Genomic DNA, 16,680 nt, shown 5'->3' with positions numbered 1-16,680 from the left:
GTCTACTCCCGGGGATATTGTCTGAAAATTGTGTCACGTATAGCGTTGGTAATGAAGAGGTAATAAATTTGTACGTCATGCCTGATGTTAAAAGTTGACTGCATCAACAGCTGAAATATAGCAAGGGATAAACTTGTAGATTCATCATTTTGTTGGGAGGAAGGGAGAGGGTGGTGTCAAAGAGAATAAGTTGGTTAAAAGTTTGAAATTGTGCGGCATATTTGTTGGAACTCGCTCAATTACTGGATGAACCAAGCCAGGGTATTTGGGAGCCGTCAGTTACGGGCCCTTAGACAAACACACAGTTTCTTATGGCAATATTTTTCTTATGGTATTAAACCTTTAACCTAAAATTATACTTCTCAATGAGTAGATTATAGCAGCATTTCAATTTTAAATTCGTTCAGTTCTTATGCGAAACATGTTTGTTGCTCCTACACCGCAGCTGGTATCAAACTCCGGGTTTCGAGGCAGAGCTTTAGTAATATGTATACAGCGTAGTAACAAATATTACGAATACAGCAGCACAGTCGGCCCTTTGCCTGCCGTCAGTACAATATCATTAAATGTTTGATGTTTTAGGGTACCATGTTGTATAGAATTTTGCAAAATCCTTCTTTAATGCTGTTAAAAAATAATTTTGTCGTTGCTGTTTATTCAAAACCAACTGTTACATTATAGAATATTGTGAAAGTTATTGGAGCACATTTTCATCATCATGCCAAGTAATGTCGAATGAGAGACAGCGGATCGTCCGGTGCCTTCTACTTCCTGGACTGGGACCAGTCGCAGGTGTTGATGTTGGAGTTCCAGACGGTGCCAGTGGGGCAGGCCATGTGGACGGACCTGCCGTTGCTGCACTCGTAGAAGCTGCTGCTGTCGTTCTCGTCAGGGAAGAAGACGGGCGTGGAGCCGTCGTACTGCGGGCAGGTGGGGGCCGCCGACACCACGGCTGCCAGCACGCACACAGCCAGAAGAGAAGCCAGCACTGGAACAGTAAGAGTAAGATTAGATTAGATTAGATTTACTTTCATTCCAATTGATCCGTAGTGAGGAGGTCCTCCAGGATGTGGAACATGTCAGAAAAACAACAATACATGACAAATATTTAAACTAAAACAAATAAGCTAATGTACCATTCCACAGGTCCCAAGTGGAATGATCGTCATTTTTTAATGAACACTAAGAGTCATTTTACAAATACTATTGCACTGAATTTAAAATAAAAAAGTTTTATATTTATTTATAAGGTAAGAAACATGTAATACAACTACTGTAATACTTATTTACAATGAACACATTACTGCACTGAAATGGTGCAGAAGTTAGATTATACTTACACACACACACACACACACACACACACACACACACACACACACACAAATTTTCAGTGAACACATTACTGCACTGAAATTGTGCAGAAGTTATGTTGTAGTTATATACAAATCAGTTGGTTTTCCTCAGAAATTCATCAATGGAGTAGAAGGAGTTGGCCACCAATAAATCCTTTAGGCTTCTCTTAAACTGAATTTCATTGGTTGTTAAGCTTTTTATGGCTGCTGGCAGGTTATTGAAAATGTGTGTTCCTGAATAATGCACAGCTTTTTGTACAAGACTAAGTGACTTTAAATCCTTGTGAAGATTATTCTTATTTCTAGTATTGATTCCATGAATTGAGCTGTTGGTTTGAAAAAGTGATATATTTTTAATGACAAATTTCATTAAGGAATAAATATATTGGGAAGCTGTAGTTAGTATCCCTAGTTCCCTAAACAGGCTTCTGCAGGATGTTCTTGAGTTCACACCACATATAATTCTTACTGCACGTTTTTGTGCCCGGAAAACTTTAGCTTGGCTTGATGAATTACCCCAGAAAATAATCCCATATGACATTATGGAATGAAAGTAAGCATAGTATGCCAGCTTTTTCATTTTTATATCCCCTATGTCTGACAAAATTCGCATTGCAAACAGAGATTTGTTAAGACGCTTCAGCAGTTCTGTGGTGTGCTCCTCCCAGTTGAATTTATTATCAAGCTGTAATCCCAAGAATTTAACACCGTCCACTTCTTCTATCTTCTTGTCATCATATGTTAGACATATACTCTTGGGACACCCCTTACAAGTTCTGAACTGCATGTAGTGTGTTTTTTCAAAGTTTAGTGACAAAGAATTGGCTAGGAACCAGTGATTAATGTCTACAAATATTTTATTGGCTGATCTTTCTAAGACTACACTTGATTTGCTATTTATTGCAATGTTTGTATCATCAGCAAACAAAACAAACTTGGCATCTGGTAATGTTACTGATGAAAGGTCATTGATATACACAAGAAAAAGTAAGGGCCCCAAAATGGAACCTTGTGGGACCCCACATGTAATTAGTTCCCAGTTGGATGATGCCTGATAGCTTGATACATGTCTCTTTCCTAATAACACCCTTTGTTTCCTGCCAGAGATATAAGATTTGAACCATTTTGCAGCATTTCCTGTTACACTATAATATTCTAGTTTACTTAAAAGGATATTGTGATTTACACAGTCAAATGCCTTTGACAGATCACAAAATATACCAGTTGCCTGCAATTTTTTGTCTAATGAATTAAGTACATTTTCACTGTAAGTGTAGATAGCCTTCTCAATATCAGAACCTTTTAGAAATCCAAACTGTGACTTTGACAGTATGTTATTTGAGATAAGATGGTTATAAAGACGACTGTACATTACTTTTTCGAAAATTTTTGAGAATGCTGGCAACAGTGAAATTGGACGGAAATTTGATGCTATTTCTTTATCTCCCTTCTTAAACAGTGGCTTAACTTCAGCATATTTCAGCCATTCGGGAAATATTCCACTGATAAACGACTGGTTACACAGATAGCTTAATATGTTACTTAGCTCAGAATCACATTCTTTAATTAACTTTGTTGATATTTCATCATACCCACTAGATGTTTTTGATTTTAAAGATTTTATGATGGACATTATTTCTGTTGGGGTAGTGAGGGTCAAATTCATATTATGGAAGTTACTTGAAATGTCTGGTCTAAGGTAATCCATAGCAGCATCTACCGAACCTGACAACCCCATCTTTTCAGTAACAGTTATAAAATGTTTGTTAAAAAGTTCTGCAACACTATACACATCTGTCACCAATGCATCATTTACTCTTAATGCTATTTGTTCCTCTTCATGTCTGGTTCTACCGGTCTCCTCCTTCACTATATCCCATATTGTCTTTATTTTGTTATCTGATATGACTATCTTTTCCTTGTAATATATTTGCTTTGACATCCGTATTACAGTCTTTAATATTTTGCAGTATTTCTTATAATGTGCTATAGCATCAACATTGGAAATGTTTCGGATTGACAGATACAGTTTTCTTTTTGTTTTACAAGATACCCCTATTCCTCGAGTAATCCATGGCTTCTTTGTATACTTTGCTCTAACCTTGGTAAGTTTTGGGGGAAAGCAGTGTTCAAATAAGGTAAGCACTTTATTAGCAAAAATGTTATATTTTTCATTCATGCCATGAGCACTGTAAACACCAGTCCAGTGAATGTCTCTGAGGAGTGTCCTAAAATAATCAATTTTTGGCTTACTGATTACCCTCTTGAGCTCAGATTTAACAGATTTTATATCCTGTTCAGTATTAACATTTAACAGAAGGAACTGCATGTCATGGTCTGAGAGGCCATTGACTATTGGTTTTGTAATATAATTTTGTTCATTTGACTTTTCTATAAAGATATTATCAATGGCTGTTTGTGAGCAAGTGGTTATCCTAGTGGGGAACTTTACTGTGGGAATTAAGTTGAATGATAGTGTTACTAACTCAAATAGGTTCTTATTGGGAGAGTCTTTAAGGAAATCTACATTGAAATCACCAGCAACCACTATTTCTTTGTTTTTGGTTGTTAAATGGGCCAGTACAGCTTCAAGGTGGTTTACAAACAGATTAAAGTTACCTGCAGGTGCTCGATATACACTTAATATTATGAAAGATTTTTTGTGAAAATCTAATTCTGTTGCACATGCTTCCATATGCTGTTCTAGGCAAAATTTATGAATGTCTATGTTCTTAAATTTATGACAGTTCCTGATGAATGTGGCAACTCCTCCTTTCTCCATTTCTGATCTACAATAGTGAGATGCTAACCTAAACCCTGTAACACTTAAAAGTTCTATACCAGTGGTCACATGATGTTCAGAGAGGCAGATTATGTCAGCTGGGTTTGAAGACTCTAATTCATCTATGCAGATAGTTAATTCATTAATTTTATTTCTCAGTCCTCGAATATTTTGATGCAATAAAGATAGCTGACATTTCACATTGACTGACTTAAAATTGGATGGAGTTAAAATATCTGCTGACAGTTGAAAATTCTTAACCAATGGCTGTTTATGTTGATGTAATAAGCTGGAATTATGTTTTTTGATTTCTTTCTCAAACTGAAGGTTTGTCTCAGTTCTAACCTCTCTTAAAATTTGTTTTCTTTCTGTCCTCCCTACCCTAAAAAAGGGTCTTTTCTGAACCCTATAACCACTGGTATTTTACCACTCATGACAGTGCCTCCCCCCTTTAACTTTCCTGCTATTTTCCCAGCCAATTTACCCTTCCCCTTCCTGTTGAGGTGAAGGCCATGCCTAGTATAATCCCACCTACTGACAGAATCAACATGAACCACACCAATGTGTGACCCCGCACCCGACATGAGCAGCCGTTCCAGCTCCAAATTAACTCTCTTGACAGAAGAGTTCAAATGAGGTCGGTCATGGCGCCCAAGAACAGATACAAACTCAACACTGGTATGCCTCGATGCTGATGCAATCTTCGCCAGGTCACACTCTATGCTGTACCCAGGATCTCTGTCAATACTGTTACCTGCCCCACCCACTATAACCACGGTGTCTTCCTTAGTGAAATCTTTGCAAAGTGATCCTAAATCCTCTGTCACCTGCTCCAGACCAGCACTAGGTTTAAAAAAATTGGTGACCTGGTATTCTGATCCTAGTTCATCCTGCAAGAGTTGGCCAACACCTCTTCCATGGGAACTACCTAACAACAACACTTTCTTTCTCTTTACTGATTTCCCTACATTCTTACTTTTCAATTTGCTGCTGAAAGTTTGTTGTGCCCTGTCTACACCTGTAACTGCTTGAGGCTCACCAGCTTCTAACTGAAGCAACAGGTCAAATCTATTTTCCACATTCACCATAAAGCTGTCAGACAAAGTTCTAGGCCTGTTCCTCCTGTTGCCTGTTGCCACTTCCCACCTCTCTTTACCCTTCTCCCTCCTTAACCTGTCAAGATCTCCCCTGGCCTTGTCTAACTCAGCCTGAAGGGCAGCAATTTTCCCCTCCTGTTCCAGTATCTTCCTATCTCTACTACAAATCCTACAAAACCACTGATGAGTCTCATTTACTTCCCCTATTCCCACGCCACTACAGTCACCCACATGGAAAAAACTACAGCACCCATCACACCAAAGCCCCGACCTAACAATTCTACGGCAAGTCAAGCACTTTTCACTCATGATAAACGTAATAATTTATTAAGAATAAGTCAGTTAAATTACAGATAAACACGAAAATATGGTTACACAAATTTGGCCTATACGCAACTGTGTGTAAACAAAAACAAAAGTGCAAAGTTTCTGAAACAACAAGTTAAACTTTACGCTACTTTCCGGAAATGCTAGTTAAATAATGAAGAGGTACGCTAAGTTAAATTGCTGGAGAGAGCAAGGAACAACTAAACGAAATTCTATAGATTTGCTGCAGCAGAACGTAAACAGAAAATACGACTGTACGGTCTTTTCGCGTTTTCTGCTATATTACGTAATGAGAAATGAAACCTTTAATGGTACACTTAAACGGCACACTAATACACTTATTTACCACGTAATCAGTACTAATCTATGTGTTTTATAATCTAAAATAACTTATCTTTACGAGAACACCAAACCTCGCGCTAGTCGCTTGGCTGCAGGGCTGCCAACCTTCCCGTCCAGCACCTCCTCTGTCCTGTCCCGTCTCGTAATCGGAATGACAGTCAGTCAGCAAAGATTAACACGCAATACAAATACGTTTAAGAATTTAGAAACGTATTAAAAGAGTCTCGACCGCAATAAATCATTTATTTACAATGGTTACTAGTTTTGCTCAGAATGCGACCATCTTCAAACCATTTACACCAAGATGGTAGGCCGCTTATTGCGGTCGAGATTTGTTTTTAATCCATTTCGAAAGCACTTTCAGACGGAACGTGTGACGGTACGTCACATAAATGGACATTTGGGGAAAGGGAAAGGAATTTTTTGTTCTGTGACTTGTGAATTATAAATTATTTCAAGACTGCGTACGTGTGCGCGGTGTATAAGAAAGATTAAAAAAGTTAAATAATACCACCAAAAATCACAAACTGGGATGTGATATATAAATAGAAGAACATTCTTTTTATCTGTGTACTGAAAATGAACATGACCAGAGACTATTGCTTTATTGAAAGCGCTCCTGTTTTTGTATCGTCTAGAGGTAGGCAGCCATTCTAGCGCTGGCTAATATTTAATGTAAGTAAAATATACTTATAATTGTTATCAGAAAGTGTGTGTTACTGACTTAGTTGTCACCTCGCATGATTGCAACCGGTAATTATAATTAACAAAATTTTAACAGAACTTCGTAGTGCAGGGAGCTCATCTCCCCTAGCAGGATTTAGTCGGCCATTACGCTGACTATATTGCTTAATTAAAATTTCATGTAAATGCGAGAGACTTCTCAATTTTGATCTTTCATTAATTTCAAAGTTAAAAGAGCGTAGTAATAAATTTCATTTACTAAAATCCACAGCACTGAATGAGATCAGTATGTTTGATTTTGGCCGCCTAACGGCAGATGAGATCCTCTCCAGTTTTACCTTGCAAATAATGAACAAGAAATATTGAAAATCATTACACTCAATAAGCGCCGCAATATCTCAGTTAATCTTTGTGACATTTGGTGCATAAGTAAGCAGTAGCCCCTGACACCCATATTAATAGTTACAGTTTGCGTAAGAATACGCATATTTTCAATTTTTAAATAGCAGCGCTCACGCAAATTATTTATTAGAAGGCGGTGAGGCTCGTTGTGTTTAAAAAATATTATATCGTACGTACTTCGGCGCAGCCGATGTCCGTACGAGTGTTATCGTGGTATAAATTAAAAGTCTCATGCTGGCCCACAATATTAAAGCCACCCCACCCAAAATCATAAAATATATAATTATAAAAATAAAAATATGTAATTATCCCGCGATAAGTGGCCACACTCACGTTCATATACACTTACACCGTGATAAACGCTATTTCTCCACGAGAAATGTACTGGAAAATTACCTTTGAGAATGCTCGTTTATGATTCGTGATTTCAAAAGAATAGATTGAAATATATTTCCGTTGTCACATTTGTCCAAGAACCAAGTTCCTTCAATGAAGGAACACTAATGCAACGATGGTCATGTAAAGTTTGAAACCACATTCATACACGCTCCCATTGACATCAGAACTACTGATAATAGAATTGCTTGGGCGTGTTAAGTAATAAAGCAATTCAGCTGCCATGACTTACAGTAGGATACTCTGTCTTTTCCCTTTTGTTTGGTTTTTCTCACTGCCATCATCATTGTTTTTACATGCTCCCCAATGATTTTTTTGTCACAACCAACGTTGATTACCCTGTATACGGTTCTATGTACTTTCTGTTCACTAACCGTTTAAACTTGTGCCACGTGTATTGCTATTTCGACTAGTGTATACTGTTTGTATCACAGTTAACACCAAAAACTGACACAGGTGGAAATATAATAGAAGCAAAATTGCTCCAGTAAACATGACGTTTCAGCAGACATGCCATCAGCATAATAATTCCAAATGAGTGCAAGTAGCAACAGGCTACCATATGATACATCACACTATAAATGTATTCGAAACGGAGGCTTTTCGATTAAATTCCCATCTAAATGGGCACAAATGCCACTCATGCCCCGTGTGCACCGTTGGGGAATTTTTTAGGTGCATTATGAAGCACTGGCACATTTTGCTGCTATGTAAGCCGACGTGTAACGCCCTAGTGCGGCCTAGACGCGTAGGGCGAGCAACACCTGAACCCAGGTGTCCGAGATCTTCCCACCCGAATCCTCTAGACTCTTCTGTCTGGGGTCGCATCAGAAGTGTACAGCACTCCCTTTTATATGGTTGAAGAATTGGTGCAGCGATTTGTACAGTCTTGCGAAGCTTTACGAGATGTACCGGAGGTGTTTGAGAGAAATCGTAACTTACTCCTAGAGACGGTTAAAGTATAGCATCCAAAACCGGGTACACCTGCTTTAACTAGTACGTAACAGTTTATTTCAGCGTGTAACTTGAACAAATAGTATTGTTTCTCTCGTTGAGGACGGTCACGGGTCAAAAGTGAGTCGAATTAGATGGGCACTTAAATGCAAAGTTTACTTTTCACATTCTTTGGTGATAAGAAAGACAAGACGCTGAGGTAACGAAAGTAATGTAACACCTCCTGGTATCTTGTCGCAGCTCCTTTTGCCCGGCGTAGTGCAGCATCTGGAAGTAACATGGACTCAACAAGTCGTTGTAAGTCCCCTGCAGGAAGTCTGCAGGGGACTTACAACGACTTGTTGAGTCCCATAAATAATCGATGGGATTCATATCGTGCGATCTGGGTGACCAAATCATTCGCTTCAATTGTTCACAATATGCTTCAAACCAGTCACGAACAATTGCTGCCAGTTGACATGACGCATTGTCACCCATAAAAATTAAATAAGGTAAGGAACAAATTGTCTCCAAGCAGCCAAATACAACCAATTGCCGTTAATCATCGGTTCAGTTCGACCAGAGGATTCAGTCCATTCCATGGAATCACAGACCACCTCGTTATAGAGCCACCCCCAGCTTTTACAGTGCCTTGTTGACAACTTGGGTCCATGGCTTCGTATGGTGTGCGTCACACTCTAACCTTACCGACAGCTTATACCAACTGAAATCTGGATTTATCTGGCCAGGACACAGTTTTCCAGGCGTCTAGACTCCTACCGATATGGCCACGAGCCCTGGAGAGGCGCTGCGGGCGACGTCGTACTGCTAGCGTAGGCACTCTCGTCGATCGTCTTCTTCCATAGCCCAGTAACCAAATTTCGGCGCTTTATCCTGAAGGATATGTTCGTCATATATTCCACATTGATTTATGCGGTTATTTCACGCAGTGTTTCTTGTAGTTCACTGTGAGTCAAAAAATTCTTGATACTCTTTATGTGTTAATGTTTTCCGAGTAATAGGATACAGTTAACTTTCATAAAGTAACTGTACCACTAAATGCTTTCTTTGGGAGCAACCGCATCGGTATGGAATTCAAAAACTAAGCTTCTTGAATGGTAATGACAATACTGAGCCGCTTGTCACTGAGTCATGCAAGACTACGCAAACGCCGCTGCCCTCGGTCAGTAAATGAAAGCCGTCGGCCACTGCGTTGCCCGTGGTGAGAGGTATTGCCTGAAATGTAGTGTTGTCGGCACTCTCTTCACACTGTGGATCTCGGAAAATTTGATTCCTAAATAGAATGTCTCATGCGTCTAGCTCCAAATACTATTCCGCATTCAAAGCCTGTTAACTCCCGTCGTTCCCCCGTAACCAGGTCGAAAACCTTTTCACATGAGTCACCTGAGTAGAATTACTGCTCAGCCAATGCACTCCACATTTAGAGCCTGTGTGCGCGATTCTTTCGCGTTCTGTATGAGCATATCGCTATCCCACGACTTTTGTCACTTCACTCTACATAACACAGTAGCTATAGCATAGTGTAGTCGTCGGGACTTGTAACCACATGTTTGGAATTATGTGGCAAACGTTTTCTGTAACTAGTTCCGTTATCTTACAGCTTCACATCTATCAGCATTAACTCTTCGTTATGATACCCCTAGTATTAGATTTCTATTAACATGGTGTGCAATCAATAAAACTTCTTTGTCCTTCGTCGGTAGAAAAAACATCGTGGGTAGTAGAGTGCATTCTACCTTGTGGTCACATACGTGTGAACAGTGTTACTGTGAAGCTATAAACTGAACAGTGGTTTCTCTTCCTTTAAACATACATGAACAACATCTCTCCAAAGCACTGAGTGGGTTAATATAACTTCCAGTCAAACAAGAAACCAAAGACGACAGCGAGCTGTTGGCATCGAGAATCCCAGATTTGCATATTTCGTAAATTACGTGATTTAATCGTCAAGAAAATAAAGCCTTTCCAACTTATTTTACAAGAGAATTTTTGACTCACCCTTCATGACGAATGGATTACACCGACGAGGTCAGTCCGTTTGATTCAGACAGGGAGAAGATGCAAAACAGTCTACCACCAAGGCTTTATATATACTCACTGGCGCGGATAATGTGCGTCATATCAATGTCAACGTCAAACAAGACTGCCACGATAAAGTATGTTAAGGGCGTTCCCTTTTATAAGGTTTTGCTTTTTAAGTGCCGACAAAGATAACAATTAGTATGACGCCATGATTTTTGCAAATGCCGGTTTTTGTTCTGAAGTGCTTCTGAAGCAGTTGTTTGACAGCAACTATTCGTAGATTTTGTTAATCACTTGAGTACATGATTCAAAAAAATATTCTCATTTATTAAGCTGTGATTAGCACATACTGATTTCTCGTAGCATTTTTGAAACGGAAGTTGAAAAGAAAAACTACTTAAACAGGATCTCTCATGAATCTCAGTCGTCATACAATGGTGCTATTGAAATCATGATACCACCAATATAATGAGTTATACTGTTACAATTCGTCGTTAAATATACGTCCCGGTTCGCGGTGCCTCAAAATATTTCCGTCCTCTTTCCTTTCCCCCGAATAAATCCCAACGTATTAACCCCGTTCTTTCCTGAAATACATTATTTTGCCGTTGATTAAAGTTCCACATGTCATGCTGTATTTCAATTATCGCTCATGTTTCATTGTAGTTCACTGTGAGTCAAAAAATTCTTGATACTCTTTATGTGTTAATGTTTTCCGAGTAATAGGATACAGTTAACTTTCATAAAGTAAATGTACCACTAAATGCTTTCTTTGGGAGCAACCGCATCGGCATGGAATTCAAAAAATAAGCTTCTTGAATGGTAATGACAATACTGAGCCGCTTGTCACTGAGTCATGCAGTAAACTGGGAGTAATTATCCAAGAAAGAGAAACCTCTTTCAAAGTCTAGCAGTAATTAGGCAGTTTACCAGAAACACCCAAAATCTTCTTATATATTCAGTATTACAATAATGTAATGGACAGCAATAGGACAGAAATAAAAAGGTCATAGATCTTCTCTTCTGTACATTGGTGTCGTATTGTATTAGTATTAGAGGAACGGTATGCTTTAAGCATCCTTTGACTAGCAGCGGTATTCTCTTGCCATAAATTTCCTGTGTTATCTGCAAAGAAGGGAAAGGAGAAAGGTGGAAGGTGTATATAAAGGGTTTTGAGGATAATATTACAGAAATGGAAGAGAATGTAGTTGAAGATGAAACAGGACATACGATACTGCGTGAAGAGTTTGACAGAGCACTGAAAGACCAAAGTCGAAACAAGGGCCCGTGAGAAGTCAGCATTCCATTAGGACTACTGACAGCCTTGGGAGAGCCAAGCCTAACAAGACTCTACCATCCGGTGAGCAGGCTGTATGAGACCGGCGAAATACCCTCAGACTTCAAGAAGAATATAATAATTCCAATCCCAAAGAAAGCATGTGTTGACAGTTATGAAAATTATCGAATTATCGGTTTCATAAGCCACAGCTACAAAATACTAACACGAATTCTTTACAGATGAATGGAAAAACTGGTAGAAGCTGACCTGGGGGAAGATCAGTTTGGATTCCGTAGGAATGTTGGAACACGTGAGGCAATATTGACCCTACGACTTATCTTAGAAAACAGATTAAGGAAAGGCAAACCCACGTTTCTACCATTTGTAGACTTAGAGAAAGTTTTTGACAATGTTGACTGCAATGCTCTCTTTCAAATTCTGAAGGTGGCAGGGGTAAAGTACAGGGAGCGAAAGGCTGTTTACAAATTGTACAGAACTCAGATGGCAGTTATAATAGTCCAGGAGCATGTAAGGGAAGCAGTGGTTGGGAAAGGAAGTAAGACAGGGTTGTAGCCTATCCTCGATGTTTTTCAATCTGTACATTGAGCAAGCAGTAAGGGAAACAAAAGAAAAATTCGGAGTTGGAATTAAAATCCATGGAGATGAAATAAAAAATTTGAGGTTCGCCGATGACATTGTAATTCTGCCAGAGACAGCGAAGGACCTGGAATAGCAGCTGAACGGAATGGACAGTGTCTTGAAAGGAAGATATAAGATGAACATCAACAAAAGCAAAACGAGGATAATTGAATGTAGTCGAATTAAATCGGGTGATGCTGCGGGAATTAGATTAGGAAATGAGACGCTTAAAGTAGTAAACGAGTTTTGCTATTTGGGGAGCATAATAACTGACGATGGTCGAAGTAGAGAGGATATAAAACGTAGACTGGCAATGGCAAAGAAAGCGTTTCTGAAGAAGAGAAATTTGTTAACATCGAGTATATATTTAAGTGTCACGAAGTCGTTTCTGAAAGTATTTGCTTGGAATTTAGCCATGGAAGTGAAACATGGACGATAAATAGTTTAGACAGGAAGAGAATAGAAGCTTTCTAAATGTAGTGCTACAGAAGAATGCTGAAGATTGGATGGGTAGATCACATAACTAACGAGGAGGTATTGAACAGAATTGGAGAGAAGAGAAATTTGTGGCACAACTTGAATAGAAGAAGGGATCGGTTGGTAGGGCATATTCTGTGACATCAAGGGATCACAAATTTAGTATTGGAGCGCAGCGTGGAGGGTAAAAATCGTAGAGGGAGACCAAGAGATGAATACACTAAGCAGATTCAGAAGGATGTAGGTTGCAGTAGGTACTGGGAGATGAAGAAGCTTGCACAGGATAGAGTAGCATGGAGAGCTGCATCAAACCAGTCTCAGGACTGAAGACCACAACAACAACAACAGCTGCACTAAGCGTTATGTATTAATCAAAAAACTTATTGTGTAGTTACTGTGGCTCGTTATGTTAGGACCTTGTTTGTTAGCAATTCTCCTCGAATACTGATTGTTATTTCTCCAGTTTGGTTAGGAGAGAGTTAGCACAGGTACCACGTTTCACCTTATTGCCCTAAATTGTAATATGTGAGGCCATCTGAGAATGTATTGATGTCTGATTGTGAACGCCATGTAGTCAGAATCGAGACTCGAAAGAATCAAACTTCTGAACAACGTTTAAAAAATTTATAAGATGTAAAGTTCTCTGTGTGTCTTTCCCACGACGGTCTACGATCTAAATAAAGACTAGAAATTTGACCGAAGACTGAATTGCATTTAAATAGTTCACATTGTGCAGATGCTCACATGGAAGTAAAACTGATAATAATTTTACTACATTAGGCCCACTGATATTGTCCAGTTCGAGCAGAAAATCGAACCTTAAAGTCACGTTGTGGTACGTCAATCATCGAGACGACCCCCGAATCATATAGTAACACTTTTCCTGGTATTTCTCGTGGGAAGTACCGAAACTGATGAAAGATGAGTTTTGCTATAGAGAGAAAAAGTTGAAAATCAAGAAATACGGAAAAGTCATTAGCACAGCTGCAGCATGCTGCAAATTTCCGGCTCTCTACTCTCCCATTACACGAGAGGAAATTGCATTGGCCGCCTCTGACATTTGAAAAGTGCACTGCCCTGGGCTATTACTTCATTAGTTTTCCGAACTGAATTACGGGCCGTAATAGCAGGTGCAGTTGGTCGATATCCATATGATTTTTGCCTTACAATGCCCACACAAATGTGCCTTAGGAAAGTGGTACTGTTAGATACCGAGTCTCACTTACGTCATACTCTCTGTGATTTGTGTGTGTGACTTCTAACGCAGTGTTTGCGCAGTAAGTATAATTTGTGTATCGCCAGCTAGCCACTTTCACCTCGAAACCATTTTCATTTGTTTTCATGAGTAAAGTGACGAAGCAAACAGGCAAAAATGATTTTAAATATTATACTATTAGGGAATACGAAAGAAAATCAGCTCCAGTTGTACATAGATAACGAAAGCTCTTGAAACGTAACATCATAACTGCACGCGAGTGGAAGATTGTCTGTCCCAGACAAGCTTCGAGATAGGGAATATAAACAGAGATTTAGTTCAAATTTTATTAGAAAAATATATTTCCTTCTGTTTGTTATATTTACCTACAAGCTAAAAAGGAAATTAGTGGAACCCCAATGGATCCTTGTGTAATAAAGCACTTTTAATTCCGTTGCGCTCAAGTGAAGCCAACCTTTGACAATTACTTGCTTGTAACATCTCATCTGTATGCCACTAACTACACAAAACTACAGCATAGTAACATGGAGATAAATGTTCTCTGCAGCAGCTCACATAGATAAGTGACTTCTTTTATTCAGAACACTTTTGACCTCGGCTTTCCCTCTTAGCTAGTTAATTCTTCCTGCCAAGACGATCATTTCGCTTATCGTCTTCGCAAACCACAGGCAACCATTGTCTTAAGGACATTTGTCTACCGTAAAATCTCTTTGACATAAACACTGAACTTGTAAACCGCTATAGTTACGAGCCATTTGAGCTCACTTCTATCTATTGACTACCAGGAGAGGGAACTCGTCCATGAACCTTATGCGTTGTTCCTGCAGAAACAGACGCCTTACTGTGCGCTTTCAGTGAAGCAAGACTGCGTATAACCGATTTTCTGACGACTAATGCTGCTGTAAAAACAAATAAAGATACCATTTCTTTTTGGAAAAGACATGAAAGCTTTGTAAAAATAATCTTTGCTCTTTTATTACTCGATGTTTCGAGCTAATGAAACCAGTCATTCGACGCTGATGTTCAATAAGATTAATGCAATGGTCAAGCCCCACGTAGCAATTGTTTCCGTTTGCGGCCTCGTATATCCCAGTGGCATATTTTAAATTTTTGTAGGTTTCGTTCCGTTGTCGTCTTCATTTTTGCCTTATTATTATAAACGAAAAATTTGACAGCGATATGTTATTACATCACAACCCCTTGAATCCTTCAGTACACGCCCAAGATTGGTATTTTAATTTATCGGCTTTTCCGGTCTGATCTGAGAATATCAGACAACAGACAAATAATAATAGATAATGATATCAGTACGTGATCAGAGCATAAATACTAATGGTGCTTGGTACAAACTTTGGGCACTTGACAATGGCTTCTTGCATAAGGTCCGATTATTTTAAGTTTGACCGTGAGTGACTCTTCTGAAAATATTTCTTTATCGGACTTCGTAGATTGAATAATTCCAAAGCATTGGCTCGTGCTGCGTCATTCATAAGATTTGTAACACGGAACCTTTAGCCATGCCAAGACGCCGTTTAACTTGACCAATAGCTTGCAACATAAATGAAACACAAAATTAAATACTATCACTGTATTCACAAAATATTACATTAAATTAAATTACATAGCCACTTACATTAATCCTGTTGCTGTGTGTAACTATGAGTACGCCTAGTGAGATTGCGTCTCAGTAAAATAGTAATAGTAATATTGGCGGTGAGCCAAATAATTATCTGATGACTGTTATTATAGGTTATCTGTCTTGAGCTGACTGCAATGTAGTTTAAAATAATTACACCAGACGCGTTTCGCTTTTATTTATATATCATCTTCTGTGGCATTCAGCCGGCCGTAGTGGCCGAGCGGTTCTAGGCGCTACAGTCTGAAACTGCGCGACCGCTACGGTCGCAGGTTCGAATCCTGCCTCGGGCATGGATGTGTGTGATGACCTTAGGTTAGTAAGGTTTAAGTAGTTCTAAGTTCTAGATGACTGATGACCTCAGAAGTTAAGTCCCATAGTGCTCAGAGCCATTTGAACCATTTTGTGCCATTCATTATATTGGATACATACGTTTGTACATTTATTTTTTTATTCTTTTAGGTTAAAAACATACAGAAAACGCTGTTTTTGACCTAAAAGAATCAAAAAATAAATGTGCAAACGTATGTATCCAAATTACAGAATGCCATAGAATATGCTTTATAAATAAAAGCGAAACGCATCTAGTGTAATTCTTTTTACTTACATTGCAGTCAGCTCAAGACAGATAACCTATACTAACAGTTGTTAACAGCTGCTGCGCAAGATGGCCACACAAACAAACGAATTATCTGATGGCAGATATGCGTCTGATCTGGACCACTGCAAGAACCAAAAAAAAAAGCCTTCTTCTAGGCAAGACAACTGAACTGCGTAATTAATCTAATGTTTCAGCGGGTACAAGCCGCAATCGAAACAACCGCTTATACTATTAATATCTTAAGTAATTCTTTATTTATATTTTCAACTTATATCTACGTTTTGAAGTATATCAACGCCCATCCTGCAAATGTGCCTTTAAAGTATGATGAACTGTTACGCAATGGTCATTTCCACCCTCCATTTTTGTGCCACTGTCGTACTTGTCTCGCTCGTCTGTACAACTTTGACTTGTAGCTACTGCTTCTCGTCTGCACAACTTTAACTTCTAGCTACTGCTTCTAGTTGACTG

At 38.9% G+C, this 16,680-nt stretch overlaps 1 protein-coding gene across 1 annotated transcript; it reads right to left on the bottom strand.

Annotated features, from left to right (window-relative positions):
- Positions 1–733: 733 nt before the first annotated feature.
- LOC124787977 (peritrophin-1-like) lies at positions 734–10,378 on the bottom strand. Its single transcript, XM_047254993.1, has 2 exons — positions 10,338–10,378; positions 734–988 (listed from the first exon to the last, which is right to left on the bottom strand). Exons 1-2 carry the CDS (start codon positions 10,342–10,344, stop codon positions 765–767), a joined length of 231 nt encoding a protein of 76 aa, XP_047110949.1. The 5' UTR covers positions 10,345–10,378; the 3' UTR covers positions 734–764.
- Positions 10,379–16,680: the final 6,302 nt, after the last annotated feature.

This window comes from Schistocerca piceifrons, chromosome 3 (genome assembly GCF_021461385.2).
Source record: "Schistocerca piceifrons isolate TAMUIC-IGC-003096 chromosome 3, iqSchPice1.1, whole genome shotgun sequence".
In the NCBI taxonomy this organism is placed as follows: domain Eukaryota; kingdom Metazoa; phylum Arthropoda; class Insecta; order Orthoptera; family Acrididae; genus Schistocerca; species Schistocerca piceifrons.
Note: the sequence above shows the minus strand (reverse complement) of the source record. Positions and strands in the feature narration are given on the sequence as shown.